The sequence below is a fragment of the Fukomys damarensis genome, unplaced genomic scaffold (assembly GCF_012274545.1).
Source record: "Fukomys damarensis isolate Sample0158 unplaced genomic scaffold, DMR_v1.0_HiC HiC_scaffold_36, whole genome shotgun sequence".
In the NCBI taxonomy this organism is placed as follows: domain Eukaryota; kingdom Metazoa; phylum Chordata; class Mammalia; order Rodentia; family Bathyergidae; genus Fukomys; species Fukomys damarensis.
The window spans coordinates 40,209,228-40,224,903 of NW_022900948.1; the positions used below are offsets into that span (position 1 = coordinate 40,209,228).

At 54.4% G+C, this 15,676-nt stretch overlaps 2 protein-coding genes across 7 annotated transcripts in view; one reads left to right on the forward strand and one right to left on the reverse strand.

Annotated features, from left to right (window-relative positions):
- Olfml2a (olfactomedin like 2A) overlaps positions 1-1,268 on the forward strand; it is an 18,043-nt gene extending 16,775 nt beyond the window's left edge. For both annotated transcript variants that reach the window (XM_019205964.2, XM_033758964.1), the window contains exon 8: positions 1-1,268. In XM_019205964.2, coding sequence (XP_019061509.2) covers positions 1-333 — 333 coding nt within the window. In that variant the 3' untranslated portion in view covers positions 334-1,268.
- LOC117284314 overlaps positions 1-15,649 on the reverse strand; it is a 31,326-nt gene extending 15,677 nt beyond the window's left edge. For 3 of the 5 annotated variants that reach the window (XR_004515383.1, XR_004515382.1, XM_033758965.1), the window contains exon 1: positions 1,268-1,345. Coding sequence is in view for 1 of the 5 variants with exons in the window: in XM_033758966.1 (XP_033614857.1) it covers positions 1,268-1,512; positions 5,651-5,657 (252 nt within the window). In the remaining 4 variants the exon portion in view is untranslated. Of the gene's footprint in view, positions 1-1,267; positions 1,513-5,650; positions 5,677-15,566 lie in introns of those variants that run through there. The other 2 variants (XR_004515384.1, XM_033758966.1) reach the window with 2 other exon arrangements.
- Positions 15,650-15,676: the final 27 nt, after the last annotated feature.

Sequence of the window (15,676 nt, forward strand, 5' to 3'; positions counted from 1 at the left end):
GCCCAGCCCGCGGTGATCGTGCTGAGCCGCCTGGACCCCGGCGACCTCTCAGTGCGCCGCGAGACCACGTGGAAGACGCGGCTGCGGCGGAGCTCGTACGGGAACTGCTTCCTGGTGTGCGGCATCCTCTACGCCGTGGACACCTACAACCAGCGTGAGGGCCAGGTCGCCTACGCCTTCGACACCCACACGGGCACCGACGCGCGTCCCCAGCTGCCCTTCCGCAATGAGCACGCCTACACCACCCAGATCGACTACAACCCCAGGGAGCGCGTGCTGTACGCCTGGGACAACGGCCACCAGCTCACCTATGGGCTCCACTTCGTGGTCTGAGCCTGAGCCGGGAGAAGGCGCGGGGCTCCCCGCAGCTCCTGCAGCCACGTCCGCAAGTATTTACTGGGGCCCCCTCAGCCCTGTGTGTTGCTTCCTCAGCACCCATGGGGCGGCACTGGCTTTATACATAATCACCCATCTAACCCTCCCCATTCCTCCCTTGGAGGTAGAGATCATAGCTCATTTACAGCCGGGTGTGGTGGTGCACCCTTGTCATCCCAACACTTGGGAGGCTGAGGCAGGAGGATCCAGACCCTGCCCCTCCCCGAGGCCTGGAGAGGTTGCTGTGTTCTCGTTACCCCATTTTACAGATGGGGAGACTTTGCCAAGCTATCGCCCCTCCCCCACCTTCTCTCAGCTCTCTCTCTCTCCCCAGGGCTACTCAAAGCCCGAGGCCCTGGGAGCCAGTGCACTGATTTTCTGCCATTCCAGGTCCCTGCTTTTGTTTTTTGGCTTTGAAAGAGTCTTGCTACATAGCCCAGGCTAGCCTTGAACTTGCAGCGATCCTCCTGCCTCATCCTCCTGAGTGCCAGATTACAGGTGTGCGCCACCATGCCCAGGGGCTGGCCCCTCTTCTGGCTGAGCCAATGGTGGCCTTGGGCTTCAGGCCCCATGGCCAGCATCCCTGCTCTTGCCTTGGGTCAGCCCTGGGCCCCGCCCTTCCACTGTCCGGCCACATTCCAGACGTCCACTGTCACCTCACCACTGAGAAGCCACACCCAGACAGAAGCTGGCCCAGGCCCGGCCCCTCCCTCTGTCCTCCCCGAGCCGCCCCTGTGTCCCTTGGTGCCGTCATTTGTTGTGCAGCACTGAGGAGGCTGAGGCAGCTGCCTGCCAACAGCAGCTCTGCGGGGTGTGGCCCTGCCAGGTTCCCTCCACCCAGCAGCGTGCTTGCCCGAGCCCCTTCTCCGCAGGCTCCAAAGCCACCGCTCACCTTCAGGGACGCCTCCGGGTCTGCCTGCCAGGCAGGGCTGGGCCAGGGTGGGCAAGGTTCCTGGGAGGCCTGGCCCAGCAGCCAAGGGCGGGGAAGGCGGGGAGAGCGGGCCTCTGGGTGCAGGGAGGGAGGACCGGGGCTGAGCACCGAGCTGGCCCTGGCTTCACGCTGCTTCACCTCAGGCCTCCCCTTGTCCCCTTCGGCTGGGATCTTTTGAGCTCGAAAGTTCCATAGCCAACTTTGTTCTGCCAAAGACAAAACAGGTGCATAAAGGTGGAGAGGTGGCTGGGTGGTACACGGGAACCAGGACCTGGTGCGGCTGCATCAGGCAGGCCTTTGTAGCAGCTCCGCCTGGGGTGCGGAGGGCATGTAGATGCCCAAGCACCTGTGAAGGCACCTGTGCCCATCCCACCCAGCCCGGGCCTGCTCTCTTCCTCGTGCCCCTTGCAGTCCCCAGGGTATGTGGATTTACAGACCCACACTGGGCGTGGTGGCGCCTGCCTGGCATCCCAGCTCTCAGGAGGCTGAGGCAGGGAGATTGCTGTTTGAGGCCAGTCTGGGCAGCCTGAACTACAAAGTGACACCCTGTCTCAAAACACAAAGTCAATCAATAAAAATAAAGGCCCAGTTGCCCCATTAGGAAATTTAGCGGCCCAGCCAGGAAGGCAGGGAAATACAACTGCTGCCGAGTACGTTTCTTCCGTTTTTCGTATGCTGCAAGTCGCCCCTGAAATAGAGGGGCGTGAGGACGCCGGCCCAGCCAGGTCTGACTCAGTGCTGGACACGTCCAGCCTCCCCGCCCGCCCGCCACTGCCCCGGCCTCTTCAGGGGGCTGCGGCCGGCCCTGCCCTCGGCCCTGGGTGTGGCTTTTACGAGGCTGAGTGCTCCATGATTTCACAGCCTGGCGGTGTGAGCAACGTCTCCATCAGTCCACCGCAGAGACTTGGAACAGGTGGATTTCTTTCCCTCTCTCTCTCTTTCTTTCTTTCTTTTTGAGGCAGGGTCTTGCTGTTTAGCCCAGGCTGGCCTCAAACTCACGTCAATCCTCCTGCTTTAGCCTCCCAAGTGCTGGGATTACAGGCCGGTGCTGCCACACCCGATGAACAGGTGGCCTTGAAAAAGTAAAGGACAAGTAGCACTGTTTCCTGGGGGCTAGCACTGGCCCCAGCCCCCAGATACTCCTCAGGTGCCGTTTCCAGGCCTTTGTCTGCACTCTGAGGTACCTCCGATTCTTTGCCTCCTTTACAGATGGTCCCGCTGGAGCCCCGAGAAGTTGTCACTTGTCATGGAGGGTATTGAGGGAACCGTTAGGTTTCAAAGCAGATCATAGCTCACTGTGGTGGTGCACAGCTATAATCCCAGCACTCAGGAGGCTGAGGCAGGGGGTTTGCTGGAAAGTTGGAGGCCAGCCTGGGCTACCTAGTGAGTTTGAGTCTAGTCTGAACTACATAGCGAGACCCTATCTCATATAAAGGAAGTCATTAGCTGAGAGCAGCACTGCTGAGCAAGCCACATGCATACCCTTCTGTCCACACAGCAGTGAGCACAGGTACTCTGAATGCACTGGTTTCACAGACAACACTGAGGCAAAAGGGACTCACCCAAGGTCACATAGCAGCCTGGTCTGTGTCTGGGCAGAGCATTTTCCAACTGCAGCCTTTCTGATGGCAGCTCCGGAAATGGTGGCTGTGGCTCTTACCCAATGTCGCCAGGCTAGGAGCCCTAAAGAGGTCTGAGGCCAGCTTGTACAGAGCTTTGAATGCCAAGCCCAGGAGTGGCCACCTCCAATCAGATTGGAAACAAAGGTGAATATAAGTCCTAGAGGAAAGGGAATTCTAAGAGGATTATAGTAGAATTTTGTCCATTCCGTGGGGACAGGAGGAGGCATGGAAGGGCTGCTATCGGGAACAGTTCCATCTGTGAACCTGGAAGCTCTAAAGGAAACCTGAGGCTCAGCAGCATTTCTTAAAAACCTACATTGGGCCAGGCGTGGTGGTGCACACCTGTAACCCCAGCACTCAGGAGGCTGAGGCAGGAGGATCGCTGTGAGTTCGAGACCAGCCTGGGCTACATAGGGAGTTCCAGGGCAGTCTCAACTGCCTAGTGAGACGCCCCCCTGCCAAAAAAAAAAATACCTACATTGGGCTTTATTACAGTTAACAACAAGGTCTTCAACCAAGGAAGGGTCTGGATAGGGAGGAGCCAGCTTTTCCTACCCACTGCAGCTGCAAAGGCAAAGGAAGCTGCCTCCTGTGTTTCTTGTATTTTTTGTGTGGGTGACAGAGTCTCTATGTAGCCCAGGCTGGCCAGGAACTCACGGTAACCCTCCTGCCTCACCTTCCCCGTGCGCCACCACACCCAGCGCTGTTGCCAGTGTTTCTGAAAAGTGAAATGTGATACGAGGGAGGTGGCATTGGCTCCCAGCTGGGGCTCCTCCCTAATCTGTGCTCTCTGGGGAGGACGGAGACCCGCTCCTGAAAGCCATTTCCAGAACAGCTTTTGCCCTAAGCCACACCGGAAGCCAAGGCGGTGGTGGAAGGACAAGGCCCCCGCATGGCTGTCCTGCCTCTCGGAGGTGGGGGTGGTGCCATGCGCCCCGGCAAGTTCCTCCCATGGGGCGAGGAAGCTGACTTGCTGCGGCCGAGGCCACCAAGCTTAGGGGGACGGAGGACCCGAGCCACACCTGACAGAGCCGGCGGCAGCCGGGCGGGCATTGTCACTACACCAAGGAGCTCCAAGGCCAGCAGCGTCCTCCCCACCAGGGACGATGACCCTCGGGTTCCATGGCTGAGCCTGCGCAGGGCGGGTCTCCAACCAGGAGAGTTGAGATCTGAACACATCTGGGCGTGGTGACGCACACCTGCGATCCCAGCACTCGGGAGGCTGAGACAAGAGGAGCTCTGCAAGTTTAAGGCCATAGTGAGACCCTGTCTCAAAAACCCCCAAACAAGATTTGAACCAGGTCTGCTTTCAAACCCTGAAACTAACTCTTGTTAGGAACCTTGTTAGAAATGCTTTCCGCTGCTGGAAAGCCCAAAGTCCAATCTGAATTCATTTTTCTTTTGTTTTTGCTACTGGAAATCGAACTCGGGACCTTGCACTTGTGAGACGGGCGGCAGAACCTCAGAACTAAATCCCCAGCCCCCTGAATTCATGTTTAACATGCTATCTCCTCTGGACTCTGCTTATACCTTTAGCCTGACCTATTTTTATTATACCGTTGTATCGTATCTATTTTTATAAGTTGCCACAATACCTTTCTCGCAACAAGGTGGTATATACCTAAATAAAATACATGATCGAAAGCTGCATTAAAAATTCTTGACTAAATGCTGTGGCTAGGGCTGGGGAAGTAGCTCGATTGTAGAGTGTTTGCCTAACATGTCACAGACTTGGGTGAGGCCCCGTTTCCTATATATATGATCTCTGATTTCGCTGTTTTTCTAGGCTTTTGCTCGTACGAGAGAAACCATGTAGTTTTTAAGCTTCTGTGTGTACCTGACTTATATCACTTAACATGATGGTCTCAAGATGCATTCAAGTTTATCCTTGTTTACAGCAGAGTAGTACTCCACTGTGAATAAATACCACACTTTCTTTTTTGGGGGGTACTGGGGATTGAACTTGGGACCTTGTGCTTGTGAGACAGGCACGATGCCACTGAGCTAAACCCCCGGCCCAGTACTACACTTTCTTTATTCACTCATCTGCTGGTGGACTTACAGGCTGCTTCCAAGATTTAGCTGTCCCAAACTGTGCTGCTTTAAATGTGGGTGTGCATGCCACACTGGAATATCACGTCTAACCCTCTGCGGAGATATCTAGAACACGAACATCTGGGCCAAATAAAATTTCTAGTTTTCGTTGTTTGAGGAATACTGATTTCCATAGAGTTTGTACTAGTTTACATGTGCCGCATTTAACACATTTTACAAAAATAGTTTTGGCAGACGTGGTTGTGCACACCTGTAATCACAGCTACTCTAGAGGCTAAGGCAGGAGGACCAAAAGCTTGATGCCAGCCTGGACAATTTAGTCAGAACCTGCTCAAAATTAAAAAGGGGACAAGCTCAGTGTTAGAGTGGCGTTCAATCTCCAACAGTACACATGCACCCTGAAGTCTGTCATGAGAGGTGACCTTGCTGTTCCACTGTCATTGGAACTAACCCAAGGAAGAAGCAGTGCCGGGTCTGAGGCCACTGAGCGAGCCATCTCCAGGGACAGAGGTCAGGGAGCACCCTGGCAGTGCTCGGGCAATGCCCGTCCCTGTCCCTGTTTGTACCGGCCACAGACAGAACTGATTTGTATGTTTGCTCCTGCGTCAGAGATGCAGGGCTGGGAGACAGGTGAGAATGGCACAAAGCTTGGCGTGGTGGCACACACCTGTCATGCCACCACTTGGGAGGCTGAGGCAGGAGGATCTCTGCAAAAGTTCAAGGCCAGTCCGGGCTACACAGTGAGTCCAAGACCAGACTGAGAGGGAGACCTAAACAAACAGAAATGGTATTAGTGACAATGTGCTTTCCTGGGACAATGAGTATTATGAATTGGGGCAGGGCCTTGGGCATTACTTAGACTTGCGTTCCTCAATCTGTAGGCACTCAGGTCTCCACTCCCTTCACCATCAGCACGGGAATTGCTGATGCGCTTCGGTACCCAGTCCAGGCTGGCCTTGAACTCATTACGTAGTCCAGGCTGCCCTCATCCTTTCAGGGATCCTCCTGCCTCAGCCTCCCTCCCAGGTGTTGGGATGACAGGAGTGCAAAACCACACTGGGCTTTAGAATTGTTTTATTTCCAAAAGAAGATTTATAAGCTGTTAGCCAAACAAAACAATTTTAAGATGAAAACTTTTATAAAAATAGTAAAAAGCCAGTATCAATGGCCGGAAACACTTAGGGACCACAGACTGGGCGGCTACCTTGAAATCCAGCAGCATGGCCACATTCTGGTCTGTGCCGGGCCTGCGGAGCCCCTGCCCTGTCACCTCCCTTTGTGAAAAAGGAAGAGACTGGCAAACATTGAGGGACGGAAGGCAAGTGCCAGTCCTCGATGTGACCAGGGGTCGGGGATCTGTTATGGTTTAGAGCTGGATGCCCCCACGAGCCTCACACATGCAGGGTGGAGCTTTGCAAGGAGACTAGGTCATGGGAGCCGCCATGCTGAGATGACACGCATGCCACCACGCATGTGCAGGTCAATAAGGGGAGACTGTCATAGGCTGGGTCCTGTGCTCAAGGCCACTCTCAAATCACTGACCCCACAGATCCAACTCCCGTCAGATTCACTGGGGAGCCCAGTGCAGCAGCACGCAGGAGGCTGAGGCAGGAGGACCCTCATGAGTTTGAGGCCAGCCTGGGCTACGTAGTGAGACCCCATCTCAAAAACAAAAAACAAGCGCTCGGGGGAGTTTTAAAGGATGCTCGTGCCCAGGAGCCTTGACCATGAGAGCCGAGGTGGAGACGCAGAGGTGCCCACAGACACCCCCAGGAGACCCCACCCACACGGGGAGGAGCCCCCGGGAACACAGGCCATGGCCGCCAGAGCGAGGGGGTGACCAGTGCTGCCGCACAGAAGGAGCGGCAAGTGCAGGCCGGGCCTGGCCTGGGGCGTCTGCGTGGTCGGGTCCCCAGGCCCCAGCACAGAGGCTCCCTCTGGCCCTGCTTACAGCTGACATTCCCGCAGGGACCAGGGAGCAGGGACAGGGGCTCGCAGCGTGCTGCCCACGGCGAGTGGTGAGGACCCATCTGCATGAACGCAGGGCGGCGTCCACCCGATGGGGCGCCCGCTGGCCTGGCTCCTTGGCTCCCTGCCCTCATTCCAGCCTCCCAAGGACAGAAAGCTCATTCTCTCCAGGAGCCAGAGGCATCACCCTCCGTGCCTGGCCTCCCCACAGCCCCTGTTGTCCCTGACCCCACCCAGGGCCATAGCTGGCCTTTCTCACACTCAGCACCAGAGTGGACTACACCAGGGTATGCAAGAGTCAACTCCCTCATATCCTTGGCCAGGTGCCGTGGTGCACACCTGTAATCCCAGTACTCAGGAGGCTGAGGCAGGAGGATTGCAGTGAGTTCAAGACCAGACTGAGCTACACAATAAGTTCAAGGCCAGTCTGAACTACATAGCAAGACCCTGTCTCAAAATACAAACAAAAAATTTTAAAAAGGAAATCTATATGTATCGTATGGTTTTGTTTCTATAGATTTTGTACATACATATAGTTTGGGATTCTTTTTTGGTGCTGAGGATGGAATCCAGGACCTCTCCCCATGGTAAGCAAGGGTTCAACCACTGAGCCATACCCTGACCCCCCAAAAAGCTACTCTATTTAGTTACTTACTTATGATGTTTTAAATTAATTAACTTTATTGGTGCATTTAAAGTACAGATGATGATCACATTCATCGTAGGGAATTTGTACTGTACATATTACATTGGCATAGGAGGATACCTGGGATTGAACTCAGGACCTTGCACTTGCCAGGCAGGCACGGCACCACTGAAATCCCTGGCCCCTGTGTGATATATCTGCATTCTTATTTTTTCTCATTCCCCTCCCTTCAACTCCTCTTCCCCTCCTTAACTATTTTTTGAGTTAGTCCCACTCTAGTTCAGGCTGGCCTTGAACTCTTGATCATCCATCCTCCTGCCTCAGCCTTCTGAGGAATGAGAGACTACAGGTGTGTACCACCACACCAGTGTGACAAAGTTTTATTCATTTGTTTGTTTGTTTGTTTATTTATTTTTTGAGACAGGGTCTCACTATGTAGTTGAGACTGATCTGGAACTCACTATGTAGCCCAGGCTGGTCTTAAACTCACAGTGATCTTCCTGCCTCAGCCTCCCCAGTGCTGGGATTACAGGCATGCACCACCACACCCAGCCAAAGTTTTATTTTAAATGAAGAAAAACAACCATTTTCACCTTTGGGGGATGTGAAAGAACTCTTGAGGCTCTGGAAATTTCTCCCTCCCTTGCTGTCCCCTCTTTCTTCCTCCTCACCACCCCCCACATCCTGCTCTCCCCAGGGTCATTTCAACTTTGTTCTGAAGACCTGAAGATTTTAGGATGAAGCTCAAGCACAGCACTGACCTTGCTGCAGGAGGCCCTTGATTTAATCCCCAGAACCACTTCCCTACCCCTGTATCCCTACAAAAAAAGATTTAAACCAGATGTGGTGGCACACGCCTAGAATCCCAGCTCTGGGGAGGCCGAGGCAGGAGGATCTCCAAGAGTTCATGGCCACCCTGGGGTACATAGTGAATTCAAGGCCAGCCAGATGCAGCTCAAAAAAATAAAAATAAAAACAAACCAAAAACAAGGGCCAGGGATTTAGCTCAGGTGGTGCCGCCAAGTTCCTTGCAAGCACAAGGACCTGAGTTTATCCCTGGTAAAACAAACAAACAAAAACCAATAAGGAATTGGCACAAAGGGCAGGGCCTAGCAGGGGCTGTGAGGTCTGGAAAGATGGGGGACACAAAAAGGACAGAGGAGGGGGATGGGGGGGTCCTGCGGATTTAGCTCAGTGGTTTCACTGCTTGACTTGCAAGAGCAAGGACCCGAGTTCGATCCCCGGTACCCCCCAAAAGAGTTCAGAGGGACAAACCTGGACTCTAGCTGACACGCAGGGGGAAGCAGGCGGTGCGTGTGCGGAGCAGGGCCGGGGCTCTTGGGGGTAGAGGCCAGGGCCCCCTCTCTTCCCTCCCTGGTCTCTCAGGCTCCAAGGACCCTGGGTCTCGGCCACAGCAACCCCAGGTGACCACATGACCGCGGCCCCAGAGCATCCTGGGTGGGCGCCATCAGCTTGGCCTGTTCTCAGCACCAGGAGATAAAGGACGGAGGCCCAGGGAGGCTTGGGCCAGACGAGGACCGGGTGCCCAGCCCTGATTTCCTGGTCCCTGAGCCGCTTGCCCCTGGCAGTTGCTCCACCTGGCGCTCGGGTGCAGTCCGCTCGGGCTTCCGAGGTTCATCGGGCTCCTCTTCGCTCCCAGCGGGCCCACCGGTGCCCGCTGCCCAGGGACAACGGCCTGGGCTCCGTGCTGAGGGCTGCACGCTTATTCGGGGCCACGAAAGAGGAACTCAGGGCAGCTCCACCCGAAGGGACTTGCCTGCGGACGGATGTGGGTCAGGCGGGCCCAGGCTCTGAACTGCTCCCAAGCTTTCAAAGTGACACTGTGGCCTGCCTCGCAAGCACAAGGACCGGAGTTCAATCCCCGCTACCAAAACAAAAAACAAAACAAAACAAAAAAAGCAAAGTGACATTGTGCTAAGCTTGGCACATGCCTGTACTCCCGGCACTTGGGAGGCTGCGGAAGGAGGATCACTGTGAGTTTGAGGCCAGCCTAGGCTACACAGGGAGTTCAAAGCCACCCTAAACTACACAGCGAGACACTGTCTCAAAAAACAAAAAAGAAAGAGAGAGCGAGAGGTCATATGTGCATCTGAATTTTATATTTAAGAATTTTTTGTTAGAGGAGGTTGCAAAACTGCTACCAAAAAAAAAAAAAAAAAGTCTTAGAGTGAGAACTTGGAACCTGGGGGAGGCAGGAAATAGTGCTCCTCACATAGCATTTGGCCCAGGAGCCTGGCCTTGCCGTAGGGGCCCCCCAGGGAGATCCACCCGCTGCTCAGGGCCTGGCCAAAGCCACTTCCTCCACTCCACTGAGCCCGTGCCCAGCTGGGGTTCTGCCCTTCTGAGCTGGGAGCATCCCACGCTCTGGCTGGGGCTGCTGCACCCGCCACCCCGCCCCACACACTAGGGTGGGCTGAGGAGAACTGGGCTGGATGCTGTGGGTTCCTGGGTTTGAATCTCACCTCCACTTCCTAGAGGTCTATCCTGAGCGTGCTCTGGCGTTAGATGGAATTTTTGTTTTGTTTTGTTTTGCTTTGGTTTTAGTTTTGAGACAAGGTCTCCCTTTGTAGTGCAAGCTGGCCTTGAAGTCATAATATAAACTAGGTTGGCCTCAAATTTGCAGTGATCCTCCTGCCTCAGCCTCCACAGTGCTGGGATCACAGGTGTGGGCCACCATACCTGGTTTAGCATCAACCACCCCAGCTCTGTGGCCTTGGGCACCTCACTGCCATCTGAACTTGAGTTTCCTCACCTCTATTTTTTTTTCTTTTGTGGTCTAAGGGATTGAACCCAGGGCTTTCACACTGAACAGCATCCCCAGTCCTTTTTTATTTTTAAAATTAAAACAGGATCTCGCTAACTCACTAAGTTGCCCAGGCTGGGTTTGAACTTGGGATCCTCCTGCCTCAGCCTCCCAGAGTGCTGGCATCAGAGTTGTACACCACCAGGGTCTGTGGCAAGTGTCCAGTGATCCAAGGTGCACGAAGGGCCTGGGGCAGGCCTGGCACAGACGGTGCTCAGCAGGTTGTGCGCTGAGCCTCGGTTTCTCCGCCTGTGGCCTAGGAAGGATTAGACCCCACCTCGGGGTGCAGTGAGCCTAGGAGTGAGGCGCTCATGTGAGTGAATGACAAATCCTCACAACTGCGTCTCTTATCCCCAAGCCCTTCAAGGAGCTGGGTCCAGAGAGCAGCTTCTGGGGCTCCGTTTATTGACAGCACCATCATTTGTGCTGGGTACCCCTGGCTAAACTTCTAAATTGCCCAGGTTGGGGTCAGACTTTCCATCAAACCCCATCTGGGTCCAGGATGCAGTTCCCAGTCAAGACACCCTTCTCTGGGACACTTATTTGTTCTTTTGGCCATCCACGCTTGGCGAGAGCTCTTAAAGTCAGCTGTACACGTGGACTTGACCTTAAGTAAAAGCAGCTTCACAGCAACCCTGGAGCAACATTGGTGCAGGGTTTTCATGAACGACTGGGTACCACAGCCACCTAAGGGGACACACGAGAGCAGCTGTCACACTGAATCCAGAGCTGGACAAGCAGCCCAGCCCCCAGACACAACCAGGCAAGGGAGATGCCACCCTGGTCCACGGATGGGGCTACGCATCCGCCCCAGGTGTCAGCATCACTAGGAGGGAAGTTCTGGCAACTTGTACTCATTTTTAATAACCTTCTTACGATCCAGTGTTTATTACCTTGTACGAGTGTCATATCTATTGATCTATTTATCTATTTCGGTGGTACTGGAGATTAAACTATGGCCTTCGGCTGCTAGGCAAGTACTCTACCACTGAACTACTTGCCCTGCCCTTTCAGTTTTTATTTTGAGACAGAGTCTTACTACGTTGTCCCGCCTGTCCTCAAACTTGTGATTCTCCTGCCTCAGCCTCTCAAGGGCTAGTACTCCCGATATGTGCCATCATACCCACCTAGGACTAAAAGCATGGCTGGAGTAGAGGCATTTTATAATGACCACAGGCTTGATTTTGCAGGAAACGTAACAATTTTAAAATTATATATACTATTCATAAAGTAACTTCAAATGTAGAACACAAATACTGAAATAAATATAAGGAGAAGCAGACAGGGGAGATTGCTACATGTTTTCCTCTGTAATTGATAGAAAAGACAGGAAAAAATTAGTACGAGTCTGCAACATTAAACAAGATTAAGGAACCTGACCTAATCTGTCTTGGTAGGAACACAAGCCTGTAACCCCAGCCAGTTAGGAGGCTGAGGCAGGAGGAACTCAAGTTTGAGGCCAGCCCAGACAATGTCTCAAAACAAAAAATAAAAAGAAGCCAGATGTGGCAGCACATGCCTGTAGTTCCAGCACTCTGGGAGGCTGAGGCAGGAGGACGGCAAATTTAAATCTAGCCTGGGCAACTTAGTAGTTTAGTGAGACCCTAAAAGTAAAATAATAATAGTAAAAATTAAAATCAAATAACAAGAAATTGTTTTAATAATAACAATAATAATTTTTAAAGGGTTGCAGATGTAGCTCAGGGTAGAGTACCCTTGGGTTCAACCCTCAGTAGTGCAATTTAAAAAAAAAAGGTAAAAGGAAGCTGAATAACGTCTCCCTCTCAAGCCCGCAGCATACACTTCCACAAGGCACAGCCTGCAAGGACAACACGACCTTTATAAAAGGACCCCGGGAAATGGAGTTCAATGCAGAGGCCCTGGGTTCAATATCCAATACCAAAGGAAAGAAGAATGCTAATCATTTGTCTTCAAATGTCCCTCTAAAAGTCACAGTAGCTCATAATAACTAATATTATACAATAATGATTATTCCATTGGGAGGCTGAGACAGGAAGATTTCTGAAAGTTCAAGGCCAGCCTAGGGTACACAGGGAGACCCTGACTCAAAAACAAAAACAAAACAAAACAAAAAAGGGTGGGGCTTGGGATGTAAATCAGAGTGAAGCCTTGAGTTCAACTCCTAGTAGCCCCTACCACCCCCCAAAAAAAAGCAAGCATGGGGGCCCCATCTGGAGCCTGGCGGCCCAGCTGTCCTGCCCGTCAGTGGTGAGTTGAGTTTCTAACCCTGCATTTGTTTGTTGAGCAGCAGTGATGTGCAGGCTCTGGAACCCCAGTGGGGGTGCCCCTGAGCCAGGACGGGGAGACAGTGATGCTGACACAGAGCCAGTCAGCATCAGCGGGGGGTTTGAACTCGGGACTTGGTGCAGGTATGGATGGGCGTTAAGACCTTACAGAGGGGGAAACTGAGGCTGAGGGCTGTGCACAGGACTCAGGCATGGACTTTTGGGAGGGGAAGTGAGTCCTCGAGGAAACGGCCCTGGGGCTCATGGGACAGGAAGGGGGGACAATGGGCAGACAGACTTCAGGCGCGGGCTATACCCCTGCCCCTCGGGACTGCACCACGCAGGGCAGGGCCGGGCTGACAGAGCCCATTGTCACCAAGGCTCAGGGCGGGGGCAGCTGCGCAAACATCCCTCTGGGCCTGGACACAAAATGGCCATTGATGCGATGGGGGAGGGGCAGCTGTGACAGCCGGGACTGGGGGCAGGGCTGGCGTCCACGGGTCCCCACCACCACCTCTCAGCTCTGCTGGGAAGGAGGCCCAGAGGGCTCCCACCCCAGCCTGGGACATGCAGCTAGACATGGGGCACACGCCTGTCCTCCAGCACTCTGGGAGGCTGAGGCAGGAGGACTGCAAGCTCCAGCCCAGCCTGGGCAATTTAGAGACCTTGTCTGAAAATAAAATATAACAAAGGGCCAGGGTCAGAGCTCAGGGTGAAGGCCTGGGTTTCAGTGCCCACCCTACTCTCCCAGCCCCAGCTGTCTCCCCAGTGGGCGCCATAGGGCCACTCAGATTTCCACAGGGCACGTGGGTGCCAGGTGGGGCTGGCAGTTGGGAGAACAGCTGGGCTGGTGGCCTCTGGTGGAGCAGGGGATGCCAGCAGCTGCTCCGCACCTGCTAGGGCCATCCAAGGGTGGCCGGGCACCCCAGGGAGGCCAGGCCCTGTGTCTGTGTCCCGAGGATGCCACTGGGACAGCTGGTGACCCTGTTCTTTGTGGCTCCCTCTCCGGGGCCCTCGATTCCCCATCTGCCCTTGCACTCCACCAGTGGGTGATGCCACACAGTGTGCACTCCCAACTTTTGTTACTGTTTTATTGTTCTTGATTTGTTTGTTTGAGACAGGGTCTCCCTATATTGCCCAGGCTGGCCTCGAGCTCACAGCGATTCTCCTGTCTCGGCCTCCTGAGTGCTAGGATCAAGGTGAGTGCACAGCCTGCCTGCTTCGGTGGCCCTGAGGCCTTTCTCAGGGCAGCCACGTCCTGGCCGGGGGACCTGGTGGTCATGGTTTAGGAAGTACTCCCTATACAGCGGAGTACTACTCTGCCGTAAAGAAGGATACACTTGACTCCTCCAGCAGAAAATGGATTCACCTCCAGACCTCACGTTCAGTGAAATAAATCAGGGACACAGGCTTAAATACCACATGGCTTCTCCTATGTGAGTAATTCAAATTATAAATAAAGAGCAAAAATAAAAGACAGATGACAGGAAACAAGGACATAGATCTCTCTCGGATGGGAAGAGGATGGAGGGAGGGAGGGGAGAAGGGTAGTAAAAACAACGAAATGGGCTGTGCACGTGTACCAGCTCCCCACGAGGAATGTAATCACACCCACTGCAAATGCGCACCGAGAAAAATACATGTTTGAGAAATGAAACAAAATGAAATACCATGTGCTCACCGCCTGGCTGGCTGGCTGCCCTGCCGGCCCTCCCACCACCCTGTCCAACCAGTCTGACCCCAGGAGGGTGCGAGCCTGTCTCCCTGCCCCAAAGCCCAGAGGGTGGGAGCCCCTATGCTTTACAGCTTTTGCTAAAGTCCCAGACAAAATAACCACCTTAGAAAAACAGACTAAAAACATAATGTGACAAATACGTAAACGTAAGTTTCTCTCTCTTCTCTCTCTCCTCTCTCTGTCTCTCTCTCTTTTCATCTGAGACAGGATGTCACTATACAGTCCAGGCTTGCCTCGGATTTTCGGTGATCCTCCTGCCTCAGCCTCCCCAGTGGTGGGATTACAGGCCTGCCTCACCACGCCACATGCAAGTGGGTTTTAACCCAGCCTGTACCTCCTGGGCCCAGGTCCACCAGGTGGGCTCAGGACAGGGGAAGGAGGCTCTGGGCCCTGTGGTAGGCAGGAACGGACTGGTGGCTGAGGGGTTAGAGAGGAGGGCTCCGGATGGGAGCTGGGAACGGGATCTGCTCTGGAGCCACCTCTGGGGGTGGGGACCTTTGCGTCCCAGGGAGCGGAACGGGGGCGTCTCCTCAAAGCGGCCATTGTCGCCCCCTCACCCGCCTGACTGTCTGGACCGAAAATAGAGCCGGGACAGTCTCGTGAGAAGGTTCTGGCCTGGAGCCGGAGTCTGGGCGCGTGGGACAGTTCCTCCCGGCCCTGCCGCGGCCGCGGTGGCGCCAGCTTGTGCTCTCGGGGCCCCGGCTGGACACCCAGTCCAGACACGCGGGATGGAACCCTGCTTCCGCCTTACCTCGGACCTGGGTTTCCCCGGCAGCGCCGGGCGTTGAGCAGGGAGTGTTGGCACCGGAGGAGACCGCACATTCTAATGCCCCGCACATTGCCCGCAGCCTCTGGCTCTCCGCACCCTGGAGACTAGAGATGGCTGTTGTCCCCCAGCCCTTTGCTGTTTCTTTTTACTTTGGTTTTACACCTATAGATTGAACCCAGGGCCTTTGCACTGAAAAAAAACAAACAAACGCTTTTTTTTTGTTTTTGAGATAAGGTCTCACTGGTTGGGCAGGCACTTGCCACTCTCCTGCCTCAGCCTGACAGGAGGCTGGCTCCCTAGGCTGGCTCCCTACGCTGGGTTTCTCTGCCTCTGTAAGGAGCCGCTCCTGGACAGCAGGGGTCTTGGCTCTGGAGCAGGCCCTGGCGAGCACTCACCACGTTCGGGTCCTCCGGGTTGTGCAGCGGGGACAACCCACTCCCTGGGACGCCAGGGATCAGGGCCCGGCCAGTGAGCAGGCCCCGCGCGCCCCCTAGCGGCCGCCCTG